General features: G+C 34.6%; 1 protein-coding gene across 1 annotated transcript in view; it reads right to left on the minus strand.

Annotated features, from left to right (window-relative positions):
- SCIN (scinderin) overlaps positions 1-26,016 on the minus strand; it is a 78,580-nt gene that overhangs the window by 32,095 nt on the left and 20,469 nt on the right. Inside the window, exons 4-5 of the mRNA XM_002751563.8 lie at positions 20,099-20,248; positions 1,068-1,160 (exon numbers count right to left, since the gene is read on the minus strand). Coding sequence (XP_002751609.2) covers positions 1,068-1,160; positions 20,099-20,248 — 243 coding nt within the window. The remainder of the gene's footprint in view (positions 1-1,067; positions 1,161-20,098; positions 20,249-26,016) is intronic.

Here is a 26,016-nt window from a genome sequence, read left to right on the forward strand (position 1 = left end):
AATAATATTTAGATAACACTTTCTGTATGGCTCATATTAAAATTATCAGTATTTAGCAGAAATGGTAACCATATTTCCCTTTACATCTAGAAAGAAAAAAAATTCACTTCTTCATTATGAAAAGGAAGTTACAATGCACAAGTTATTAATTTGGTCTTTATGTAAAATCGCAGAGTTTCCAAGACAAAAATCCCTTAAAGAGCAGCAAATACAGTTTCTTCCTGTTATAGATGAGAAAATGACTAAATTCTGCATGGATATTTACAATCTGCTTCAAATCATATGCTTAGAAAGTTGCACCGGGAAGGAACACTTGAATACCATAGTAGCAGTCTCTTTAAAAGTGGAGTTCCTTGCAGCTTTTGTTACCTCAACAGAAAAAAACAAACAAAAAGTAAAACTATAGAGTTGGAAGGAAACTACTTTCTCTTTTGTGTGTGTACATAAGAATACTAAGATTCAGAATGGTTATGTCCTGCACAAAGTCATGCTGCTAATCGTGTGCCATAGAGCTGCTACGGAAGTAGATATGTCAATGCCCAGAACAGAACTGTTTTTACCCTGTTTTCCTCCAGCTGTTTCATTTGGTAGCTCAGTCCTCCTATAACAGACTCCTTCATTACGGCTAAAGACAATGTTTTAAATAGGGCGAAGACTTTATATTCTTATCAAGAATTTATAAGAAAAAGGTTATAAAATATTTTTACTCCATAAAGGAAACACTGTATTGAGTACTATATATCAAACAAAACATTGTTGCAAACTAGTACAACAACAATATAGAATTTTATGTAAGTCCCGGCAATAAGGTAGCATTTTTTTAAATAAAAATAACAAAGTATTACGTCACAGCAATAAGGTCACTTTTTAAAAATAAAAATAACAAAGTATTAAAACTTAATTTTAAAAAATTTACAAGAGTAAAGAACTGATTCTATCTACACATTTCTCTTGGAGGACAATGAGGAGAGTTCTTAATTGCAGCAAAGGGAATATCTCCCAATACAGGACTCCCTAGCTACATCCAGTCCTGTAGAAACAATAAAATTTGGTTACAGTGAACTCACCATGTATAGTTTAGCCATTTTCCTGTTACTTATGTCTGCTACAGTGTCATCATCATCGCCTCCATCTGGAAGCTCTGGCTTTTTTCCTAAGACCTGGAAAAAGTAAATAATAGATGCACAGATAAAGACTGCCCATTAAAGGATGCAGAATTAGAAAAATAGTAAACCATCTTATATTTATAAAGCCATGGATTATAAAATATTTGCAACTAAAATGACCAGGCTCAAACACTTCTCATTAATTCATACAAGGTATTCCTCTTCACATGTGACAAATCAATCAATTGCATTAAGTAAACGAGCACTGAGTTTGCTGGTGATATGAATTTCCAAGAAAGGAAAATCCTAAATTTGAAAGCCTTGGCATCCATATTACTGAAAACTAGAAGGAATTAATTAAAATTTGAGCTCTATCTTCAGCTCTGCTGCAGAATGTCTTCTATGACCTGTGCTTCTAGAAATAATCTCTTTTATTGGTTTATTATAATAAATATTTGGATGACAATTACTATTTGGGGGTAAAATACTATTATAATTATTGACATACAGAATAAAGTGCAAGCTGTTGATCACCCAAATCATGTTTTGTTTTCTGCTGTATCCTTGGCACTTGGAACAGTGCTTAGGACATAGTATATGCTCAGTAAGTATTTGTCAAATTAATGAATAAATGTATTTATCTATTCTGTGCATATGTGATGCAATCCGGAAGTCCAGGTAAAGTGTTTCATAGAACATACATTTGAATCTGCTTTGAATTTCTTTATATTAATATAAAAAGATATGTCTGTGAGTAGCTTAACTAATTTATTAATTAACACAAACACCATAGAATGTTAAGGACAGGAATCAAATAGAAACTTATTCTAAATAATTTAATTTTATGATATAGATATAAATTCAAGTTTAGAAAATGCAAAGGTGTTCATTTAGATACAACAAATATTTAAAATGCAATGAGTTCCTTGCATAATGTGTTTTATATTCACTATTCTTTACAATATATTGCATAAAAATACGTAGTGTGAAATACCAGAAAACAATAAAAATGTACATAGATTTAATCCTTATGTCCTCTGAGAAGATGCCCATTTTTGTATTTATACTGTGATTAATAAAATGTACATGCTAAATGATTGTAATATAGTTTTTCTTTTTTGCTAAAAGGATCAAGCAAAGAAACTAGAACGCTTGTGATGAAAAGCTTTAAAAAAAAAAAAAACAACATATTTGGGCTGGGCACGGTGGCCCATGCCTGTAATCCCAGCACTTTGGGAGGCCGAGGCGGGTGGATCATGAGGTCAAGAGATCGAGACCATCCTGGTCAACATGGTGAAACCCCGTCTCTACTAAAAATACAAAAAAATTAACTGGGCATGGTGGCATGTGCCTGTAATCCCAACTACTCAGGAGGCTGAGGCAGGAGAATTGCCTGAACCTAGGAGGCAGAGGTTGCAGTAAGCCGAGATAGCTCCATTGCACTCCAGCCTGGGTAACAAGAGCGAAACTCCGTCTCAAAAATAAATAAATAAATAAAAATAAAATAAAAAGATTTTTGCTAGAAGTATATAGCTTGTAAGAGCCATCAAAGATCTTCTCACAGATACTTTCCTAATTCTGCTCCAACAAAAACAGTAATTTAGAATAAACAGTTTGTGTTAAGGGCATATCTAATACTAGGAAACCTCCCAGTGGGTGGAACCAGTCCAGGATTTGAGGCACAGTCTGATTTTTAATTTTCAGACCACAATACAAGACCTCCCTTTTAGCTAGGCATCTTAATTAGCTTCTCAAAGGACTGCAGCATAGTTGGGAATTGAACCCAGGGGATTTTGCTAAAACAGGCTTAACTCCAGGGGTAGAGAGATGCTGTATATTGTCAGGTATCATCTCTAAGGATCACGTTAAAATTGAGTTCAATTAAGCATTTATCAAATATTTGAAGTCACTGAGGTATATAAATGAATATCTAACCACATTGTCCAGGGCTTAAGGACACATCTGGTGTAGAAGGAGCAACATAATTAAATATGTTCACTTTATCAACATACATTTTGATCTTTGATATAAACTGGAAATACAGCTTGGAGGATCATGCCTGAATGTAAAGCATTTTCATTTTCAGTTGCTCACATGATTGGCATTTAGCTCATGTAATCCTTTGTATGTGAAATAACATATATTTTGAGAATTTAACAGGGTAAAAGCACAGAGAAGCCTTGTTTGAGGATGTTACATAAAAATTTTGTCTATTGTTCTAGCCAAGATTTATCTTGCAAGTGTGGAGCGCCTCTTCCTTTCAATCATTTTCTGTAAGTTTCTATGTAAAAGTATTGCCATCATCTAAATACTCCAGACCAAACTTATTTTCTACAAAAGTAACCACTTTTAATTCTCCATTTGTGTGAATGTATCTCTGTTGGCTTCTCTTTATATGGACTTAAAATTGTGTGGTCAGTTTTAAATACTTCCTCTCCTCCTCTTTGAGTCTCCTACCCACTTAGTCATTATTATTATTTTTAATGATAATGATTAATCACTGATTCCTGTCTATTCCTTTATTCAGACCCTAGTGAAGGCCCCCATTTTTCTTGTTATGGGTAATAACTCTTGCCAATTCCACTTCCTTCAGTGTCACCTCATCTTTTCATCCTAAAAGTTATCCTGGACACTGGCCGCAAGGCCCCTCATTTCACATTACTCCTGTGTTGTAGGAATATGACTCTAGATCAAGGAAATATTGTCATTTGCAACAACATGGATGAACCTATTATATATTACCCTAAGTGAAATAAGCCAGACACAGAAAGATAATGCACAATCTCATTAATATGTGGAATCCAAAATAGTCTAATTCATGGAAATAGAGTGGTAGAATGGTGATTGTCAGGAGCTGAAAAATAGAGGAAACGGGGTAATATTGGTGAAAGAACTCAAGCTTTAAGGTATAAGATAAATAAGTTTTGGAGACAATGTACAGTATGACGGTTATAGTTATTAATAATGTATTTTGTACTTGAAATTTACTGAGAAAGAAGATATTAAAATATTTTCATCATACAATGTGAGGTGACAGATGTTAATTATCTTGATTGTGGTAATCATTTCACAACTTCAATATCTATCAACACAATATAACAAACTTTGTCAATTATACCTTTATAAAGCTGGAAAACATTAAAAAATTTCATTTTAAATTACTAAAAAATAAAAAAAGATTTATGTTTAACATCTGCTACAGTGGTTCTTAAACTTCAGTGGACTCATGGAACACCTGTGTAACTTTGTAAAATACAGATTCTCAACTACCAACCATTAACAGGCTGGTAGTTGAGAATACTGGCAATATTAACAGAGTCAATAAACAGGTCTATGGTGAGGGCCAGGAACCTGCAATCTAGATTATTCTGAATTGGGTGACCCTACTGACCCAAAACTTCTGTCTGAATCCCAAGTCCCCTTCAGATGCTGAATGTCATCTACCCTGCCTTATTTCTCAGCATTCCTTACCTTGTACCCTCCTCTAATCAAGCTGACATCCTCAGTGTTCCCTGTGGAAGCTATGCCCAGTCTTTCCCCTGGGCTTTACCTAAGGCTGCATGTAATTTCTGCCTAATTTGACTGCGTGTGGCAGAAGAAAACTGAATTATTCTTCTTTAGTTGATTCAGTTACTTATGATTAATACAGCAATAGTGCTTGTTGATTGTCTACCATGACATGGTAGACATATAAGGTTGAAGTGATATGTTTGCTTAGTAACATAAAATGGAAATGCTTTGCACTGTAAGGCACTACTCCCAAATATTAAAGAGGTTGGAAATTTGTGAAATACAATTTTGTTCTCTGCTTAAATAGACATTCTTTTCTGCTACTCACTCTTTACCTTCAATGAGCGTTCAATTCAAAATAAGTCAGAAGAAATTTATATTAAAGAATTACAACAAATAAACAATTCTAGCTTCAGATTAATAGCTTCCTAGCTTCAGAATTTCTAGGTGCTCAAGACCTGTCTCAAGATCACCATGTTGTTTGTTTACTTCTTTCCATACTATGATCCCAGGTAAACTTATCTTTTAAAACCTAAGCAGGCCTGTGTGGAAATTAGTACTTTGAGAAAGAAGGACCAGGCAGCTAAGAAATAATTGCTATACTTTTTTACTTTCTTAATCCTTCGTTTTTCACAGCATGTACATCTGTTTATTTATTTATTTATTTATTTATTTATTTTACCTTTTAGCCAGCTCTACCTACTTTGGATAAACATTTCCAACATTTACACTGGCTTGTTCTCAAGATGTGGTTTCTATTCTTTATACGTCAAAATGTTTGGCCACTTTAGAATAAATATTTGTAATGCATCATTAGAAAACAATAATGATCCATGACCTGGAAGGACAATACATAACTCAAAGCTACATATCACTGGATAAAAATGTGCCAAGTTGGTGCCAAGTCCTAAAGTCGTTTAGCACTGGGGGCCTTATGTTCTCCCAGCAAACTCTGAGAGATAGGCAGGACCTGGATCATGAGTACCTTAACCTGATAGATGAAGAAAATGTGACTAAAGGAAGTTAGGAGTTTTGCCTTAGATCCGTGTCACATAAATATTAAAGCAAATATGTAAACCCCATACCTTCTAACCTCTACTTCAAAACTCTTTATATAGAAATGAGAAATCTCATTTTTCTCACCTTAATCATTGTAGGGTAGATGGCTCTGCTTTTATTTTCATTAAAAACAGAATCATCTCACAGGTTCCAAGAATGAACGTTTTAATTACTCAGTAAATTCTGTATCTTACTTCCTTTCCTTAACTGAAAAACAGTCCGTAGACTGCAACATATGGAGCATACAAATAAATTGTAAGAGTGAAGCAAACCCTGGTTGTTATGGTATATATTTACATAAAATGCCTTAGGTAAGACAAATATTTGATAATAGGGAAGATCCACAGAGATATAAAATGACTCGTGATTCTGAGGAAAGCTGTGTTCTTATTTAGCCAGCTCCACCCTAGATAAGAGATTCCAACATTCACTCTATTGTTCTCTCTGTGATGGGCTTCCCTGCCTCAAAAATACCTCTACCCCTTTATTCATAAATAAAATAGAGGGTGATTAAAGAGTGGGTGAAGGTATTTTAAAGGAGGGAAAGCATTTGATACACATATTTGGATGAAAAGACAAAGTGAATTGGGACCTCTGCAAAAGGCTTAACTCTAGTGCAGTTCTGTCCCGTAGAAATTTCTGCAATGATGAAATATTCTGTATCTGTGCTGTCCAACACAGTTCTCACTAGCTATTCGTAGCTATCGAGTACCTGAAATGTGGCTAGTGTGACCGAGTAACTGAATCTTTGTGTTTAATTTTCATAAATTTAAATGTAAACTTAGTCACTCATGTCTTGAGGATGCCAGATGGATAGTGCAGCTCTAGAGGCCTCAGGGAACACTGTGGCATTGGGGAACTCATCATGAGGCAGGACTGATCTTCAGTATTCCTGTCATATCAGCTTAGTAGAGGATAAATATAGAAATGTCAAACTCACAAGAAAGTTACCCCACAAGTTACCATAATATGGAAAGTTACCTTACAACTTACTATAACATAGAAAGCAAAATCACAAGTTATTGAAAGACATTAGCCAGAATGCCAACTTCTTAAATAAGGGCAGTTGTTTTCACTGGCTGCATATTAGAACCATCTGGGCTGATATAAAAAAAAATGCCAGTGTCTGAATCCAACCTCGAGAAATTCTGATTTATTTATTCTGATTGAAGCCCATGCACTGTATATTTCAAAAGTCTTCTGGGCCTGGTTTGGTGATGGGATTCAAGTGCTCAGTGGCTTCAGCTTTGCTAGCTTGGTTTATCTACCTCAACCACTGGGATAGGTCTGCCAAACATTTCTGAGGTTCACATTAGCTTGCTAGAACACATCTCCCCTGGACAAATTATTAGGGCCTGGTGGACTGGGAGCTGCTTTGGGGCAAATCTCAGGTATTAAGATTTTAGGACATTTGCCTTCTCTAGATATCACCCAACCTTTTTCCCTAAAGCTTCAAACCCACTTTGGACCTTTCTGTCTGATCAGTGCTTGAATGAATGCTTCCAAAATTTGCCTTTGGGGTTCCTAATTTCTATGCATTTCTCCCTTTCTTTTTGGCACCTCCCTTCATTTGGCAGGATCAGGCAGGCAGAACTGGATGGAGCCGCTACTAAGAGTCTGTGCAATCTTGTTTCCACATTTAAAATGGTGTAATAAATAATACAACTCAATTATTATGTGATTATTACTCTGACTAGCATATGGTGAAAAGTCAACACATGGTAGATACTGTATCCTTTCTTTATCTTTATATATGCAGAGTCAAATCTTGCCCTGGTCAAAGCATTTTTCTGTCTTACATGACCCTGCATATTATGGGACTAATCCTTTGCATAATGATTTCACCACTGGCCTTTTGCTACACACCTCCTCATGGACTTACACTTTATTATTGGTTCATGTATTGATCGAATTATTTTATAAAGCAATCTAAAGCTCTTGGTAATGTACCTTTGTCAAAATCTTGTATCTTAGATTTAAACTACAAATTGAATATAGATCTGTATGTCCCTCTCCAGGCGAAACCTAGAGAAAAGTCTTTTATGCAATCAACAAAAGAATAGGTGTTTATGCTGAGAAGAAGAAATAAGATATAGTGATCTCTTCCTTTCATCGAAGTTTCTCCACAATGGTGGTGTCTATGATGTCATTAGTCCTTGATTAGAAAACTAATTATCTGATCCTCCTATGTGTTTCCATCATATTTTCCCATATAGTCTTGTATACATGACCATACTTTGGTGAGGCAAGATGTATCTGTTATGTAAGGTTTATGTGTGGAATATCTATAACATTCCAGCTCTGTGAGAAAGAGCTTAACCTACAATGGTTAACAGATTAGCTTTGAACCCTGCTTTAAGTGAACTGACCTTCAGTGCAGTGTTTTAGCTGTTTGTAATTGCTGTAACAGAATACCACAGACTAGGCAATCTATAAGGAAAATAAATTTATTTCCCACATTCTGAAGTCCAATATCAAGGTACCAGAATCTGGTGAGGGCTTCTTGCTACCTCATCTCATGGTGTAATGAAGAAAGGCAAGAGAATGTGGAGACCAAGAGAGCAAGAAGGGGCCAAACTCACTTATTCATAATAATAAACCCACTGTCATGAGAAAAAAACCTTCTGCAATAATGATGTCAAACTATTCATGAGGGCTCTAATCATCTCTCAGGTCCCATCTCCCCAAACCGCTGGGTCCTTAAAGGACCGTTCTCCTCCTCTCATGGCTGGTTGCTTCACCATGGTGTCTCTGGTAACATTATTAGTCTCGGTAACTTCTTGCTTATTTTCACTGACTTTGGAAAATATTACCCTCTGATAATCTAAGTTAGATAAAAAACTAAGTTGGATAAAAAGCTAAGTTGGATAAGGGGAATAATGGAGAAGAGAAAACCACTTTTTTTCTCCAGTTTCTTCCTTTGAGACAGAGGGAAGATGAAGAGCTATAGCACATTCCTATGATGAGAACATAAGCTAAACCACCAGGAGTATTTTTTCTTTGCTCTTTCTTACCATATACATATACGTATACACACATTTATATGAACTTCTTTAATTTTATCTCATATTTTGAGGAGAAGGTAAATAAACCTGATTTATAAATAACTTTAATTCAATTTGGCCAAGTTTTGTTTTAATGGCAAGAGACTTGGGAAAACTTCTTTTTTATCTACATAATCCAGAAAATTTCCAAGCATGAAATTTTAATTAAGCAAACTCAAAATGACTCTTCAGGTACTCTGAGCTTCGTAAAAATATTTGCATAACTTTTATGCCACCATTAGGAAAATGTATATCCTTTCCAAGAAAGTGTGTGTACCCCAATTTCCCTGAACCTATTGCCTCTGTAGTTTGGATGAAGGGCTGAATGCTAACAGTAAGAGATATAAAACAAAGGACGAAGCCAGGTGAATCAGTCAATTTTCATACTGCTATAAAGAAATACCCGACACTGAAGTCAGGTCATTTAACTGAAGTGAAGGTTAATTAATGAAGAAAAAAGGTTTAATTGAGTCACTGTTCTGCATGGCTGGGGATGCCTCAAGAAACTTACAATCATGGCAGAAGGAAAAGGGGAAGCAAGGCATGTTTCACATGGCAGCAGGAGAGAGAGAGAGAGTACATAGCAAAAAAATTATCACCTTTAAAACCAACAGATCTCTTGAGAACTCCTTTACTATCATGAGAACAACATGGGGGAAACTGCCACCATGATATAATCACCTCCCACCAGGTCCCTCCTTTGACATTTGGGGATTACAATTACAGATGAGATTTGACTGGGGACACAGAGCCAAACTGTATCACCAGTCCACCAAGTAGAAACACTACTATTAAAACTAATTATTATATGGAATGTATAAAATGAGGGAGGCATAATTATCAAAAATTTCTGGCAAAGTTTTTGAAGTTATAAAATAACTTCACAGCAGTTGGGATTTCCCTTGCTCTGTATGTTTAAGATCACATTGTAAGAAAGACAGCTTGGTTGTGATCTGCTTATTCTTGCTTCTACTTGAGCAAATTACATACCACCTCTATGACTCAGTTTCCTCATCTGTAAAGTAAGGATGAAGCAGATGCTCTTGGTGCTCTGCCTATATCACCTTGATCTAACTTAGAGATCATTTGCAGATAATGCCTTAAAGCTCAAAGTCTTCTGCTTTCCACATGGCAGCATTATCTGGCCACGGAGCTGGCTGTAGGTATTGTTGTAGATATTGTGTAGATAGAAGCTCAAAGTCTTCTGTTTTCTATATGGAGGCATTATCTAGCCACGGAGCTGAGTTGTTCTGTGTCTAAATACAAGGCAGACTGGAGGTGCTGGGACATTAAGACCCAAGGAGCAGTTCTCACGCTATGAGTTACTGGCTCGTAAGAATTGCTCATTAAGAACCAAGGAGCAATTCTCAAGCTAGGAGTTACTGGCTAGACCCAGCAACAACTCAGCCTTCTTAGGGCTCATGGCTGAGGGTGTCTTTGGGACTTAGCCCCAGTTGCTCACTGCAATAAGGCATTTGTTAACAAAATGTTGTCTAGCTTTACTCCTACTCTGTGCTAACAGGATCATCTTTCAAATAACAACCTGCCCCCAAGTTCTTGTCTCAGAGTCAACTTTTGGAGGAACACAACATAGGGAATAAAAAAAGCCTTCATTTCATATTAAGTGTTGTAAAAATTAAATCCTGTAAAGCCCATAGAAGAGTGCCTCTTCTATGGTTAGCACTGAATGTTATCAGGGTGGCAGTTGTTAGCTCTTTTGCAGCAATTAAAATTCATTTCCTAGATTATTTAATTCCTGTGTTAATAAGAAGAAGCACTCTTATGTTATCAAGAAAATGTAACAAAAAGATTAAGGAATGAACAGAAAGTTCAGCCTACCAGTGAGCCATTTGCATTTGCCCGTGTAGAACACGAGATGAGAGAAGTCATGCCACCCCCTAACAATGGTGTTCCATAACAGTGAATATCACAATGTAATTGTAGAGCATTTGCTGCTTGTTGCAAAACTGTTTTTAATCAATGTATTTGTCTTCTCTACATGCACTATATCAGACATCATTAAAATGTATTTTTTGATAGCAGATTGCTTTTTAGTTTATTCATTGCAATAGAGCATTAATATTTAATTTCTCTGTGATGCACAGTATATGAGTTCAGTTGCCAATATATTTCTATGAATTTTTTCCAGAATTCTTCATGAGTACAGAATTCATACATGTATGTATGAATACATTCAATTAATTTCTGTATGAATTCATACAGATATGAATATATTTTAGCATCATGTTAGTACCTTTTTCATGATTAGTAGACTATGAGATATCCAACTAATTAGTATCCAACATTAATTAGTAGATTATGGAATTTCCTATTGGTTTCCACTGATCAGAATACTGTATTTATGTGAACAAACCATGCTTTCCTTACAAAGTCACTTTAAAGTCTTTTAAATAAACATGTTGTTACATATATATTTTTTCAAAATAATGTTATTCTAGAAATTCTGATGCATTAGATACCCCTGCAAACATAATAGCAATTCTAATACACTAACACTGGTTTATACAAGTGCTATCAGTATAACCCAATTCCAACACTGTGATTCTAGGCTCTGGAAAAACAGTGCTTGAAAGCACAACCCAGATGGCCTCCATTTTAGGGACTTCTTTCCAATATGTGAGCATATTTCCTCATGATATTAAACAAATACTTATTAGCAAATATATAGTAAGGAGATGTGAATTGCTGATTCTTGCAGATTCAACATTTTCATATCTGGGATTGGCTAACTCTAAGCACAATATGTAAGAGGAAACTGATATAAAGTAAATATTATTGTTTATTATTATATACTTAAAAATGAATTTACAAAATGAATGCAAGAAATTGTGAATCACTGAATCAGAGATCTGGCCCTTTTCTATCTGTGTTTGGCTAATTCTTAGCACAAGGGATAAGATGAACTTGACCTAAAATTACTGAAAAAATACAGTCTGACTATTAGTTTTTATTATATATTATCACTGTTGTAACAAGTGGAATACTAAAAGGATAGAATAGAAACCTGCCATTATAGTTCAATATTTATATTAGCTTATCAATTGAGATTGTTGATAAGCTAATTGAGATCATTGATAAGCTAATCAATGTGGGAGGAAGATCCATCCCTCTCCCCTGTCCTACCCATTAAACCTATTTGTCTTGGAACTGCATTGTCCTATTTACAGAGTCTATCAATTTTCCCTTACTTCAGCTGCAAGCTAAAGGGAAAATTACCTCATTCAGAGATTATTGTCAAGTGGTGTTAATTTGGACTGACTATATAAAAGTGGTACCTTATCTGTAAGGTTAGAAGTCTTCATGCTGAACTTTGGTGTGACAAAGGGGGGTATTATTTGAAATGTTATCACTTTATTGCAGCATATGGTAAACTGTTACTACATGAATTTCTTATCTTTGTTCAGAATATTTCAGCCTCCCCCACTGGATGAATTGGTGAGGAAGAAAATGGGTATCCAAATTCAATATTAGAAATCCAAACAACAAATTCATTAAACTAAATGACAACAAATAAGTAGTGCCTTGAACACTGCCCAACAAACAGTAAGCCATCAATACATGGTTCATCTAAATAGCCATAGCAACTATAGTGTTCCAGAGAGCATCACAACCGTGGGGCAGGTGCTCCTTGTTACTGTAATTCTTTGGATTTCAGGTGTGTACTAAGTATTATTGCAGTAAAGCAAAATGGAGAAAATGCATTAATACAATGCAACAAAGAGGAGAAAGCGAAAGAGTCTTACTTGCTTGTATGTCTGATAGTTCATTTCTTTTCTTTCCTTTTTTTTTTTTTGAGACCAAGTTTCACTCTTGTTACCCAGGCTAGAGTGCAATGGCACAATCTCAGCTCACTGCAACCTCCACCTCCTGGGTTCAGGCAATTCTCCTGCCTCAGCCTCCTGAATAGCTGGGATTACAGGCACGTGCCACCATGCCCAGCTAATTTTTTGTATTTTTAGTAGAGACGGGGTTTCACCATGTTGACCAGGATGGTCTCGATCTCTTGACCTCGTGATCCACCGGCCTCAGCCTCCCAAAGTGCTGGGATTACAGGCTTGAGCCACTGTGCCCAGCCTAGTTCATCTCTTTTCTATATGCAATGTAGCCTCAGGACTTATTTAGAGAGAGCTGCAAATATACTTGCTCCCTTTAACTTAAAAACCTTTGAATAGTAAGTCAGTAAATGGACCTTGTCTGTCCCAATGATTCTCACAATAATGTTATTTCAATCAAATGACAAATACTTGATGAGCAGTGCCTGTGTGCCAGGCACCATGCTACATGAATGAGGGATTCCAAAATATTTAAGACATTTTTCAGTTTCCCAAGGACTTACAAAAAGTCCCAGGAAAATAAACGCAGGATAAATAAGGGAGTTAAAACTACTTGGAAAACACACAAGTGTTTAGACCCAACTGATATCTCAGACAAGTCAAATTTCCTTTCTTACAAAGTGCAGAGTTTTGACTAGAAATGAAAAAATAGGAGGGCAACAGAAAAATAGTTAAATGACTTATTTTATCTGTAAAGCAACCCATAAAGCAACCTTAATCTTACATTTAGGAAACCAGTAAAACCCACTCTTGTTTCCAGATGCAATGTAATTTTATTTTTAAGAGACAGCCTCACTTTATGCTGTCCAGGCTGGACTGCAGTGACTATTCACAGGTATGATCATAGTTCATGGCATCCTTGAACTCCTGGACTCAAGCAATCCTCCCACCATCTGGTCCCAGCTTCCCAAATAGCTGGGACTACAGGTGTACACCACCAGCCTACCTGTATATTTATTTATACCATTTTCCTATACAGCTTTAGACAGTTTCAAAAATACCACATACATTATTCCAAGGTGGTCATGAGGAGAATTTTCACAAAGCTCCCCATTTCAATTACTGATACTTCTTTGGTTCATTTGATACAACTCTACAAAGATAAATAGAGAATGATCGATTTATCTAATCAAAGATTACACCCCAGAAATGAAGCTCTTTCCTTTTTCTGTAGTATCATTTTCAAAACAATCATTATTTAAATGTGCAACTATATTTTTATTAAAATATTAAAATATAAATCTATTACAAGTCCAGTAAACTTAGCACAAACATTTCCACAAATAAACTTTAAGGAATGTTGACAAAATCCAAACTCCAAATTCCAACTTAATTTGGTAGTCTTTTACTTTGTATGCTGAAATGTATGAATGTTCCAATGATTAAATTTTTAAAATTTAAAAATCACTCCCATTTCTGTAAATTTAAATTGTATAAGACCTTTGGAAGCACTAGCAATGTGCACAGCCTTTTGACATTAAGTTTGGGGGAAGAATAAGACAAATGTATTAGATGACTCAATAATAAAGCACTGTATCTCTGTAGTTCCTTGGAGTTGATGGTGCACATTCACCTTTAGTCCAAAGCAGCGAGCAGTGGTGGCCCCAATAGTTCCCAAAGAGGCAGCACTGGAATTGCAGGCAAGAGCCAATCAGAGTAGCCAGGGCAGTGGGCAGCAGTGTTACATGCTGTCCTGGCCAGAAAAGAATTCGAGTTTTGTGACTGCTGGATTCTAAAAGGGGTGATGACGTAACCTGAGAAGGACGTAAGGTAATGTGTATTTTAATTCACAGATGAAGAGTTTTAAATACCAGCTACATGTTTCTACTGTGTGAAGCACTTAACTTGGAGTATATGCTATCTGCCTAATATGTGGAACAGTATGGCACCAAGTATAAATAAGCTCAAGACTTGTTTGTTGTTTTCAAGAGGCTAGTTGTAACTATCACCTTAATAAACAAGAGGAGCAGAATATTTGACTTATCCTTTGTAAATACCAACTGCCCTTCTATATAAATCCAGTTGGCCTTAAAAGTTATTTTAATCAGTAGGTGAGTTTGTTCATGTCTACATCAACAATATCACCTAAAACAAGGGAATTTTAAAAGCAATACTATCTTTTAGAAAACAGAAAATCAAGCATACTTAGGTTCTGGAACTACATATTTCACAGTTAATTGTCTTAATTATCCAAATATGAGTGATCAATGAGTTAGAGCTGTGAAGGCTGCACAAATATAAAGGCAGTGCCTTACTTCAATGAATTTAGTATTGATAACATATAATTGTATTTTGCAAAATACTTTCAAGAAAAATGACTAAAATTTTACTCCGCCTAAATAAACTAAGTAGAGTACATCTCTAAAAGACAACTTAAGAACTATCTTCCCTATTCAACTCTAGTTTTTACTAAAATGACAGCCAGATAAGCATAACTGTCTCATTAGCTTTCCAAGAGAATGGGTAAATACATTATTTTATTATATTGTCAATTAAGACCTATATAAACAAGAAGAACACATTTTTTGGGGGAGAAACTTTGGAGGTTAATCTAGACTATGCTAATATTGTAAAGTCTAAAATAGGATTTTATCATGAGAAGTCTTCCAACAAATTGTGATATCATTCAGACTATGCTCTCTGTCCTCTGAGGCCTCTCATGATTTATTTCCACACATTCTGACTATTTTCTAGTGCATGCTTATCTCCTCAACCAGACAATAAAGTGTGTAGAGTCTTCAGACTTCACTGGGATCCAACCCAATGAATAAACACTTATTAATGAAGACATAGTATGTTATTCTGATTTTCTTTTTTTAGGTCCAAAATCTGAAACAATGATTGCACATATGACTTTCCAGAGAGCCTTGCAATCAATTTTACAAAAGCAACAAACCTAACAGTTCAGCAACACAGTATCTGCCTACCATCTCCCTGTAGTATTTTTACTGCCACTATTTCACCACCAGCATTTACAATAATTATAGGCTTAACGAATTCATTAAACTTTATTTAAAAAGTCTTTCCAGATTAAAAAAAATAATTTGTTGTTGTTTCAAACAACCTGCCTCTTCTTCACTTCATTCTTTTTTATATCTACCAGATGCTGTTTTTTTTTTAATGAAAGTCTATAAATCATATAGATTTATTTTTTCCTTGGGTTTTTGTTTAAGCTTTCTTAATTAACGTTTACAGAAGGATTAATCAAGGAATAAAGTTTGGGACCTTAGGGTTAGCAAAATATTTAATTTTCCTTCACATTCACTGATTATTTTAAATATGAAAAGAACTATGAAAAAAGCTTTACATAATTTATAAGCAGTCATTCCTGATAAATACATTTGCAGCAAAAATAAGCTCAGAGTAAAATGTGACTTTAGTGACAGAGTTATTTCCACATACAGGATTGCCTTCTTATTTAGGCAAACGAGCCTTTAAAAATACTAAAGATACAGAAAGTAGGGTGAGCACCCATCCTGTTTCCCCAGATGGTCTTGTTAATGATGGTTGTGTCCTGTCTCTTTAGTGTCCCCTTATACTATACAATGTGCTTTGCTTTGGAGGATAAATTTATGGTCACTCTGGAGATAAGCCATATCAAAACTGTGTGAAAATAGTGTGATCAATAGCTGAAATACTTCAAACTAAAGACGAATTTTTCAAAAGACTCTCAGTAAAGTTTGAGTTTCAGTGTTGAGCACTTTAATGTGTTAGTCAAGTTCCAAAAATTCAGCATTGGATAGAGAGTAATAAAAACAAGCTCATTTAATTGATTAAAATATCGTTGCTTTCAAGCCATTATTAACTTTCATATAGAGAGACTATGTTTTTAAAGTTTTTAAAGTTAAATAATTTTAAAAGAACTCCATTTAAAATGGATCATTTAGGCCAGGTGCGGTGGCTCACGCCAGTAATCCCAGCAGTTTGGGAAGCTGAGGTGGGAGGATTACGAGGTCAGAAGTTTGAGACCAGCCTGGCCAACATGGTGAAACCCCATCTCTACTAAAGACAAAAAATTAGCCGGGATGGTGCTGAGCGCCTGTAGTACCAGCTACTCAGGAGGCTGAGGCAGGAGCATCGCTTGAACTCCGGAGGCAGAGGTTGCAGTGAGCCGAGATCGCGCCATTGCACTCCAGCCTGGGCAACAGGATGAATCATTTAAAAGGCCAAATTTAAACGATATTTGAAAAACTTTTAGATTTTCAGACTCTAACAAAATCACCAGTTGCATTAGAGTCTCAGAGAAATAAATATTTAAAAATTGTAAATGAAGATACTGTGTATGTGTGTGTGTGTGTTTGTGTGCGTGTGTGCGTGTGCTATAGACTGATTTGGACCACTTCTGAAGTCTACTAGTTCCCTTCTAAGAAAAATATTTACTATCACACCTGTAATCCCAGCACTTTGGGAGGCTGAGGCAGGTAGATCACGAGGTTGGGGGTTTGAGACTGGCTTGGCCAACATGGTGAAACCCCATCTCTACTAAAAATACAAAAAAATTAGCCTGGCATGGCGGTGGGCACCTATAATCCTAGCTACTCAGGAGGCTGAGGCAAGGAGAATCGCTTGAACCTGGGAGGTGGAGGTTGCAGTGAGCCAAGATCACCACACTGCACTCCAGCCCAGCCAACAATGCAAGACTCCTTCTCAAAAAAAAAAAAAAGAAAGAAAGAGAAATATTTGCTAAATACATAAAACAAGACACAAAGTATTATAATGGAAATAAAATACACTGAAATGCAACTATTAAAATATCAATATATATATTTCAAAATTTGATAAAGTAATATATGAGCTCTTCATTAACTCATTAAATACTAGTAAGGAACAGCTCTAATAGCAATAATAATTGCCAACTAGCAATAAGTGTAAATGATATTTTGAAGTTGTCTACAATAGCTGTAATATGATCTGAAAAGTCACAGGACTGTCCATGTTACTCATGTTTGTTGATTACTTTCACAGTTGGAGGAAAGGCTTTACCTCAGTTAGTGAAAATAAAATTTTAATTCTTCCCAACCAAGTTCATGGGCTTTTTTTATTCTATCCTTATCATTACAACACCAAGAAAGTCTAGAAGTCAAACAAGTTTGTTCTAGGTGCTCAATTAATTAATCAAAGAATTACTCTTTCTTGTAATCAGGCTGCAAAACTACATTTCGAAAAACAAAAATCCCCCGAATTCTGTTTTTTTCCTTATCTAATACAGGTCTTCACTGAAAATTCATCTCAGTTCATTGTGTGAGTGAAAGCAGTCAAATAAAATGTAGTATAGATGCTGAATATATTGAATGAAAACAAAGTGGGTGCTTTATAGAATTTTTCTAAAACTCAAAACTGAAAAGTTTTGAAAACACAGACATGACATTTTATCTTAAGTGTTTTATCTCTTTATCCTTATCACTAATATTTGAAAGCCAAAATTTTTGCAGTTTTTCTTGATTTGCATTTTCTTATTTTAATTTTACAGTGTAATGTATTAATTGACTGTTTATACTTTCTTTTTCAAAAGGTTGAATGAAATCCAGTAAGCAAGGACACCAAATATGTACATGCACAGCAAGGTCCCTCAGCCATAGCAGCAGCACTTCCTGGAACAGACTACAAGTGGCAGATGAGTGGTAATTAAACACAGCTGCTGCCCAAGAGGTAAGGTAGAATCATAGATCATTAGAACCTTAAGGGACTGGAGAAGACTTTTTGTCTAACCCTTCCCTTTGCAAGTGAGGAATAAGAGACAATGAGTAGTTAGAAGATTGCTTTGGGCCAAGGGTAACCCTGGAGAAGCATGAATGATGTCTGATAGTTAATGTAACACTCTTTTTACCACTTCACAGGGCGAGTCTGTTTCCTTAGTCTGATTCTATTCAAACATAGCTATTCAGACAAGGGGTTACAGTCAACTAGAAATACATCTTATTTATAGATTTTTGCTTCCAAATACGCCAAGTTAGAAGATTTACATGGTTGATCACATCTTGAGAACAAAGGCCTTGAAAGAGTATTAAAATATCAAGAATTTGTTTCAAATACTTTTCAAAGTCTGATTGATTAGCTGTTATTCTAACCAGTGAAAATTCAGTAAAACCTCCCTAATTTTATCTTAATTTTTTAAATGACCTTTTTTTCTGATTATAAAATGAATCATATATGTTCGCTATAGCAAAGGCAGAAGATGAAAATATGCAGCCACATCCCAAGATGTAATACTGGTAATATTTTAGCATATTTTTCTAGATAAATATGTATGTATGACTATAGAGCTGTATACACACATTATATATTAAGATAATATTGCATATAAAATTTTATGCCCTGCCTTTTCTCTTAGCATTATACTATGAGAATTTTCCCCACCGAATTAAAATTATTTCCAAAACATCATTAATGTGAAGGTCTGTGCCTGGGGGTTATATTCCTTAACTGATCATCTTATTTAAGGGAATACATACAATGTATACACTTAGGTAGTCACTATAATATTCTTAAAAGACAAAGTTTGGTCACAACCAAATGCCTAAGATTCATATATTGATTAAGTAAATGATGTAGGTCTATAGAGCCATGATCACTTAGTTTTCATATTAATTTAAGAACTACACTAAAATCGTGTGTTGCCTCTAATTCTTAGCTTAAAATGGTTGAAATATTTTAAACACTGGAATATTTAGTCTCTTGGTGTAAGATTTTATAATCATTCTTTTAACAAAATACAGATTGAGCATTCCTAATCCAAACATCTGAAATTAAAACCTAAAATGCAATAAAAAATTAAATTAAATTAAAAATTTTAAAAAAGTGTTCTTAAGTCTGAAACTTTTTGAGTCCTGATACTATGCCACTATTGAAAATTCCACCCACAAGTACTTAACTCAACTTTTTTTTCATGTACAAAATTACTTATTGTATAAATTTACCTCCAGGCTGTGCATATAAAGTGTATATGAAACATAAATGAATTTTGTGTTTAGACTTGGCTCCCATCCCCAAGGTACATCATTTTGTATATGCAAATATTCCCAACCCCCCCAAAATTCAAAATCTGAAACACTTCTGGTCCCATGCACTTTGGAAAAGGGACACTCAACCAGCAACTGTTAATTTTAAAATTGAAGAAAACTACTGTGTTTGAAAAAAATGCTGAGAAGCCCAGAAGAAGAGATGAGTGAACTATTAATACTGTCTTTCTTCCAAAATACATTCTTATAGTCGATTTCAAAAGTGTCACTCATTTGTTTCTTCTTATATACTACAGAAGATAGGGTCAGCACTTCTTTTGATTGTGATACCAACGATGATAGTAGCAGTCATGACTTTCTGTTTTCCCAGTTCCATCACTTAGATAACGCTATTGTTTCCTCTTACTAATTGTAGCTAGGCTCACTATTGAAAAATATGTTAAATCTCTTTTCCCTTCTATCCCTACTCTCTCTCACACACACAGGCACACAGACACACACACACACACACACACACACACGACTTCAAGTGGTAGCCCTTTAACAAACAACAGGAGTCCCCATACCGTTATAAGTGCTGATGGTTCACTTCCTTCTTCCACGACAATTAGTTCAGACCTTCCTTTCCTTTCATTGTACCGAATGCCAGTAGCTACCTGGTGTGCCTTCAGACGTTCATATTTGTTGCATGAGGAACCACACCACTGATAAATTTCCTAAAAGAAAGAGACAGATCTGTTGACCCTAAGAATATGAGAAAGACATTCAGCCTCAGTGTAATACTTGTGATTATTTAAGAAAAAACAGGAAAATTAAATGACCTATTGTTAAGGTGTATATGTGATTATTATACTTCATTCTGCATCCTGCTGCTTCCGTTAGCAGTATAAAGTAAGCAGTTTTTAAGCATGAAAAATATAAATATATATATATATATCCATTCTTTGTATATATAATCTATAAATTACAATTTATAAAAGTAAACATATGGATTAAATTTGAAATAATAAATATACCATACTTCAGAAAAGTAGTCAAGAATCTGTTAAGTAAGATACTCTTGATGATCATAAAATTGATATAACACTTTGGTTAAACTATTCATGTTTTTAAACTGACAAATACATATTGTATATATTTATCGTGTATAACATGATGTTTTGATATATATGTACATTTTGGAATGGTTAAATCAAGAGAATTAGTATATGCAAAGCAATTTAACAATTTTTATCAAGAAACATAAAAAGAGTGATATTGTCCTAGTAATATCACTATCTGGCACTTACTTTAATAAATTATTCATAAAAGGATAAAAGCACACACACATACAAGGGTTTTTATCGCTGTGTGATTATATTGCTGAGGCATTTATTGATGCCTGAAAAGGCATTAATTGTTCAAGAATAGGATAATAGTTATATAAATTATGATACATAGGGAAAATTGATACTTAACTGTTAAAATTATACTTTAACATCAAAACATGAATAAGTAGAAACAGAACATCAGTGCGATATAATGTGGAGGTGATATTAGCTACTGCTTAGACTAAACTACTACATAGTTTAGATTTTAGTATAGTGTCCAGAAGGTATACAAATAAAAAAGTAAAATAATAATAAAAATATATCCTCCATTAACAGGATTTACTAAAAGAAAGAGAAGTTGAACAATACCCAAACCTGGAGGGGCTGTTGGAATGGGCATTATCACCCACTATTTGGGTGGTATAAACTGACACAGGTTTTGTAAGGGTTAAGGTTTAGCATCATTACCAAATATTTAAATGTGCTTTTAATCCCAAGAAATTCCATTTATATGAATCTGTACTACAGAAATATTCAAATATGGGATATATGTAAAAAAAAAAGAAACAAAACAAATGCCCATCAATAAGAGGAGGGCTACATAAATGTCTTTGCATGGGTACTGTACACTCCTCTTCAGTAGTTAGAAATTAGGAAAAAATGTTTAAATACTTATTTAGAAAAGTAGTGAAGGCACATCATCAAGAATACAATAAATACATAGAAAAATATATTACATTTAAGTAGAAACAAAAACACAAGCTCCATCTCTGTGTTTGCACAAAAAAAAAGATAAACAGTTTTAAGAGAGTCAGAGGGCATGCAAATGCAGAAAGAAAGCCTTAATGCTTATTGGATCTAAGTCAGTGATTTTTTTATGTCATATATATTCCTAGGTGCTTATTATGCTTGGGATACAGAGATAAATAAGAAAAAACTAGCAAGGAGAGATGGACAGGTAGAAAAACTGGCTAATAATACATTTGCACCATGCTTGGTTTTCAAAACATTCCCACACACATTTCATTAATTCACCATATAGACTTGTGGTTCAGTGTGAGGGAAATGGACCTAGGCTGCCACTTTCTGGGCATTTGACAGTGTGTTTGCAATTTTTACAAAGAGTAAATAAACTAGTAACATCAAAATAAAACATCCAGGGAAATGAACTCTTTTCTCTGATTACATTTCCAGCCCAGAGTCATTTCTTCACTCAAAAAATGGTCTACTGAGTGCCTGAAATGGAGCAGCCTCTCCTGTAGGTACAGGAAGCATGGTTCTGAACAAAGTAGGCTTGCAACAGTCTCTCTGACCTGCCCCCTCAACATCCCTGATGACCTAATCCACAGTCTTCTTTAAGAATAAAAATATGCATTTTAGCAATGCAAAACTTTATAAGAAATAAAATAAAAATGATGACGTCTAGCAATCCTTTTCTCTCAAGAATCAAATACAGTTATTTATTATGGTCAAAGGGTGTTTCTTTCCTATTTCTAGAAGAATAGTGTACTTCTTTTGTTTCTTTTTAACCTCTTTTCTACATCTGAGCATTGGAATATGAGGCTCGCATATGGAGGTCATTTGAATACCATGCCAAATTTAGCAGTTATAACGAGGAAAAATAAATGACTCCCAGTGATCTGTCAACTCTTAGCTACTGAGCACTAAAGTCAGATAATGGAGTAGCAAGGTAATTTTAAAAAATAGATGTGAGCCCTTTTCTTAGGAAATCTCAGGTGTGTTCTGGGCAGCGGTGTTTATCAAAAGCTCCCCAAGCAATTCTAACATTCAACCAGTGTGTACCAGGTATGATGTACTCTGAACACACCACACCTGTCGTGCACAACAAGGAATTTGTAACATCTAATTATCCAGTGCAACTCAGTAGACTTTTCTGCTGAGCACAAACTAGTGTTGTTTTGAAAACAGTTTACTTATATTTGACTCATGACAGAGAAGCACTGACCCTATAAATCAGAATATTTTTCCCTACATGTATCTTTGATTTTAATTTTTAATTTAATAGTTTTTTGGGGAACAGGTAGCTTTTGTTTAGATGAATAAGTTCTTTAGCAGTTATTTCTGAGATTTTGGTGCTCCCATCACCTGAGCAGTGTACACTGTATCCAATGTGTAACATTTTGTCCCTCACCATCCCTCACCCTCCTGAGTCTCCAATGTCCAAAATATTACTCTTATGTCTTTGCATCCTCAAAGCTTAGCTCCCATGTGTGAGTGAGAACATACAATATGTCGTTTTTCAGTCCTCAGTTAGTTCACTTAGAGTAATAGTCTCCAATTTCATCCAGGTTGCTGCAAATGCTATTATTTTGTTCCTTTTATAGCTGAGTAGACTTAAATCTAAGAATTGAAACCATAAAGATTCTAGAAGATAACACTGGAAAAACCTTTCTCAACATTGGCTTAGGGAAAGACTTCATGACCAAGAACCCAAAAGCAAATGCAACAAAAAAAAAAGGTAACTAGATGGGACTTAATTAAACTAAAAAGCTTCTTCACAGAAAAAGAAAGAACCAAGAGTTAACAGACAACCCACAGAATGGGAGAAAATATTACCAAACTATGCACTTGACAAAGCACTAATATCAAGAATCGACAAAGGACTAATATCAAGAATCTACAAGTAACTCAACACATCAGCAAGAAAAAAACAAACAATCCCATCAAAAGGTGGGCTAAGTATATAAGTAAACAATTCTCAAAAGAAGATATACAAATGGCCAAAAAACATATGAAATATGCTCAACATCACTAATGATCAGAGAAATGCAAATCAAAACCACAATGCGGTATCATCTCACTCCTGCAAAAATGGCCATAATGGAAAAATAAAAAAAAATAGATGTTGGCATGGGTGTGGTGAAAGGGGAACACTTTTATACTGTTGGGTGGGAACGTAAACTATGTAACAACCACTATGGAAAACAGTGTGGAGATTCCTTAAAGAACTGAAAGTAGATCTACTGTTTGGTATAGCAATCCCACTAGTAGGTATCTAGGAAAAGAAGTTTATTCAAAAAAGATACTTGCACACACATGTTTATGGCAGCATAATTTATAATTGCAAGAATATACAACCAGTCAAAATGCCCATCAATCAACGAGTGGATATATATATATATACCAGACTTTCACATTTTATATATATACATGCACACACATGCCATGAAATACAAACTAGTGTTTTTCTCAGATTCCTCTTCCTAGCTTATTTAATTATATTTTACACGTGATTATTTTTTCGGAAAGTCTGAGAAAGCAAACTTCTAATAATCATATTTTACATTAAAGTGAAAGTGAAGTAATCAGAACTTAGATCTCTAAAACTTTCAGGTTTATTAGCAAGTTTCACTACTGACTTACTAGGTATTTGTATAATCATTTAAGAGATGTTTATGTGTTTGTTACCTTAGTTGTATAAGTGACCTCTCATCTACTTAAAAGAGATTATATAAAATTACAGTAAATTTTATTAGCATCTGTAAAACATGATCAGAGCATGGTAAAATATGTTTTAAAGTGAATGAGAACATGATCATTTTACAAACATAATTATTACTTAACATAGGAGTCTACAAATATTTTATGGATCCCAGAATATTTTCTATGATATTACCGTGAGTTGGGAGTTTTACGTACGTATCAACTCAGAGGTAAATTTAGTTATAGAAAATATTTCTCATCACTGCTTAGAGACCACAGTTTCCCTAAGTTACTTAACTTTAAAATAGTAAAAACACATTTAGGAAATACAAAAATATTAAAATGTTAAAAGTGAAGATTTCTGTTTAACTTAAAGATGACTAAATTACTAAGCAAAGTGTTACAGAAAACTTCTGATTCAACATGAAAATGAATTTTTTGTCTCACTTTTTAATTTTCACCTTATTTTATACCACCATTTACATACAAGTGACATATTTTCCTATTTTATTAAATTTTTTATCTCAACCATTGAAAAGACTTATTTTTTATCTCAACCATTGAAAGGACTTACTTTTCAATGGTTGAGATAAAAAATTTAATAAAATAATAACTTTAATTGTAAATGGCTAAAAGTCACATTGCTTGACAAGTCATTATTAAAACATTGTTTTCTCTTTCTCTCTCTCTGTTTTTATTTTATTTATTTATTTATTTTTTGAGACAAGGGTCTGATTCTGTCACTCAGGCTGGAGTGCAGTGCTGCAATCTTGGCTCACTGCAGCTTCTGCCTCTGGGTCCAAGGAATCCTCCCGCCCTAACCTTCTAAGTAGTTGGGACTACAGGTGTGTGCCACCAAGGCTGGAGAACTTCTGTAATTTTTTGTAGAGATGGGGTTTCACCTTGTTGCCCAGGCTGGTCTTGATGTTCTGGGCTTAAGCGATCTGCCTGCCTTGGCCTCCCAAAGTTTTGGGATTACAGGTGTGAGCCACTGTGCCAGGCTGAAAACACCATTTTCATTCAATCTAATTACATGTTCATTCAATGGTCGTGGGAGTACATTAAAACTTGCTTTAATAGCCTAAACAGAATTTTAGTATTTCATCAAATTTGAAAATTTATATTCCATCATGTGTGGATAATGTGTTTAGGACATTTCATTTTAACAGAGCTCTAACTGTGAGGAAATAAATGTGTGGAGTTCTATTAATAAACTGTTCTGCCCAACACTTACTCTATTCAGAGATAGTTAGTTATGATTACTTCACCACTCTGGCACAAGGTAACTTTGTATTCAGTTGGCACCAGGCTTGAAAAAACTCTCTTCTATAATTAAACTTACTCTGTTTCCTCCAGGGAGTAAGCTTAAAAAATAAATTCCTTCATAAAGCTAAAAAAAAGTCTGAATTAATGTGATAGGTAAATATATATTACTACAACAAAAAGTTTTCACTATAGTCTAAGTTATTTTATTTATAATGCTTTAACAGGAAATAGTTTAAAAACTATTCATCAACTTGATTTAAGTATGCTAGACACTGAAAATTGTAAAGCAAACACTTTCAGGGTCAACTATTTCACTGTCTAAGATCCTAAGGCATTTAACAACTCAACACTAAGTATCTTATTTCTTTAGGGAAGGAATTTGACATTTTATATTTACAAAAAAGCCCTGTAAATATAAAATTATCAATTTATGAATAATTTGGAATGAAATCTATTTAAATTCT

This window comes from Callithrix jacchus, chromosome 11, assembly GCF_049354715.1.
Source record: "Callithrix jacchus isolate 240 chromosome 11, calJac240_pri, whole genome shotgun sequence".
NCBI lineage: Eukaryota > Metazoa > Chordata > Mammalia > Primates > Cebidae > Callithrix > Callithrix jacchus.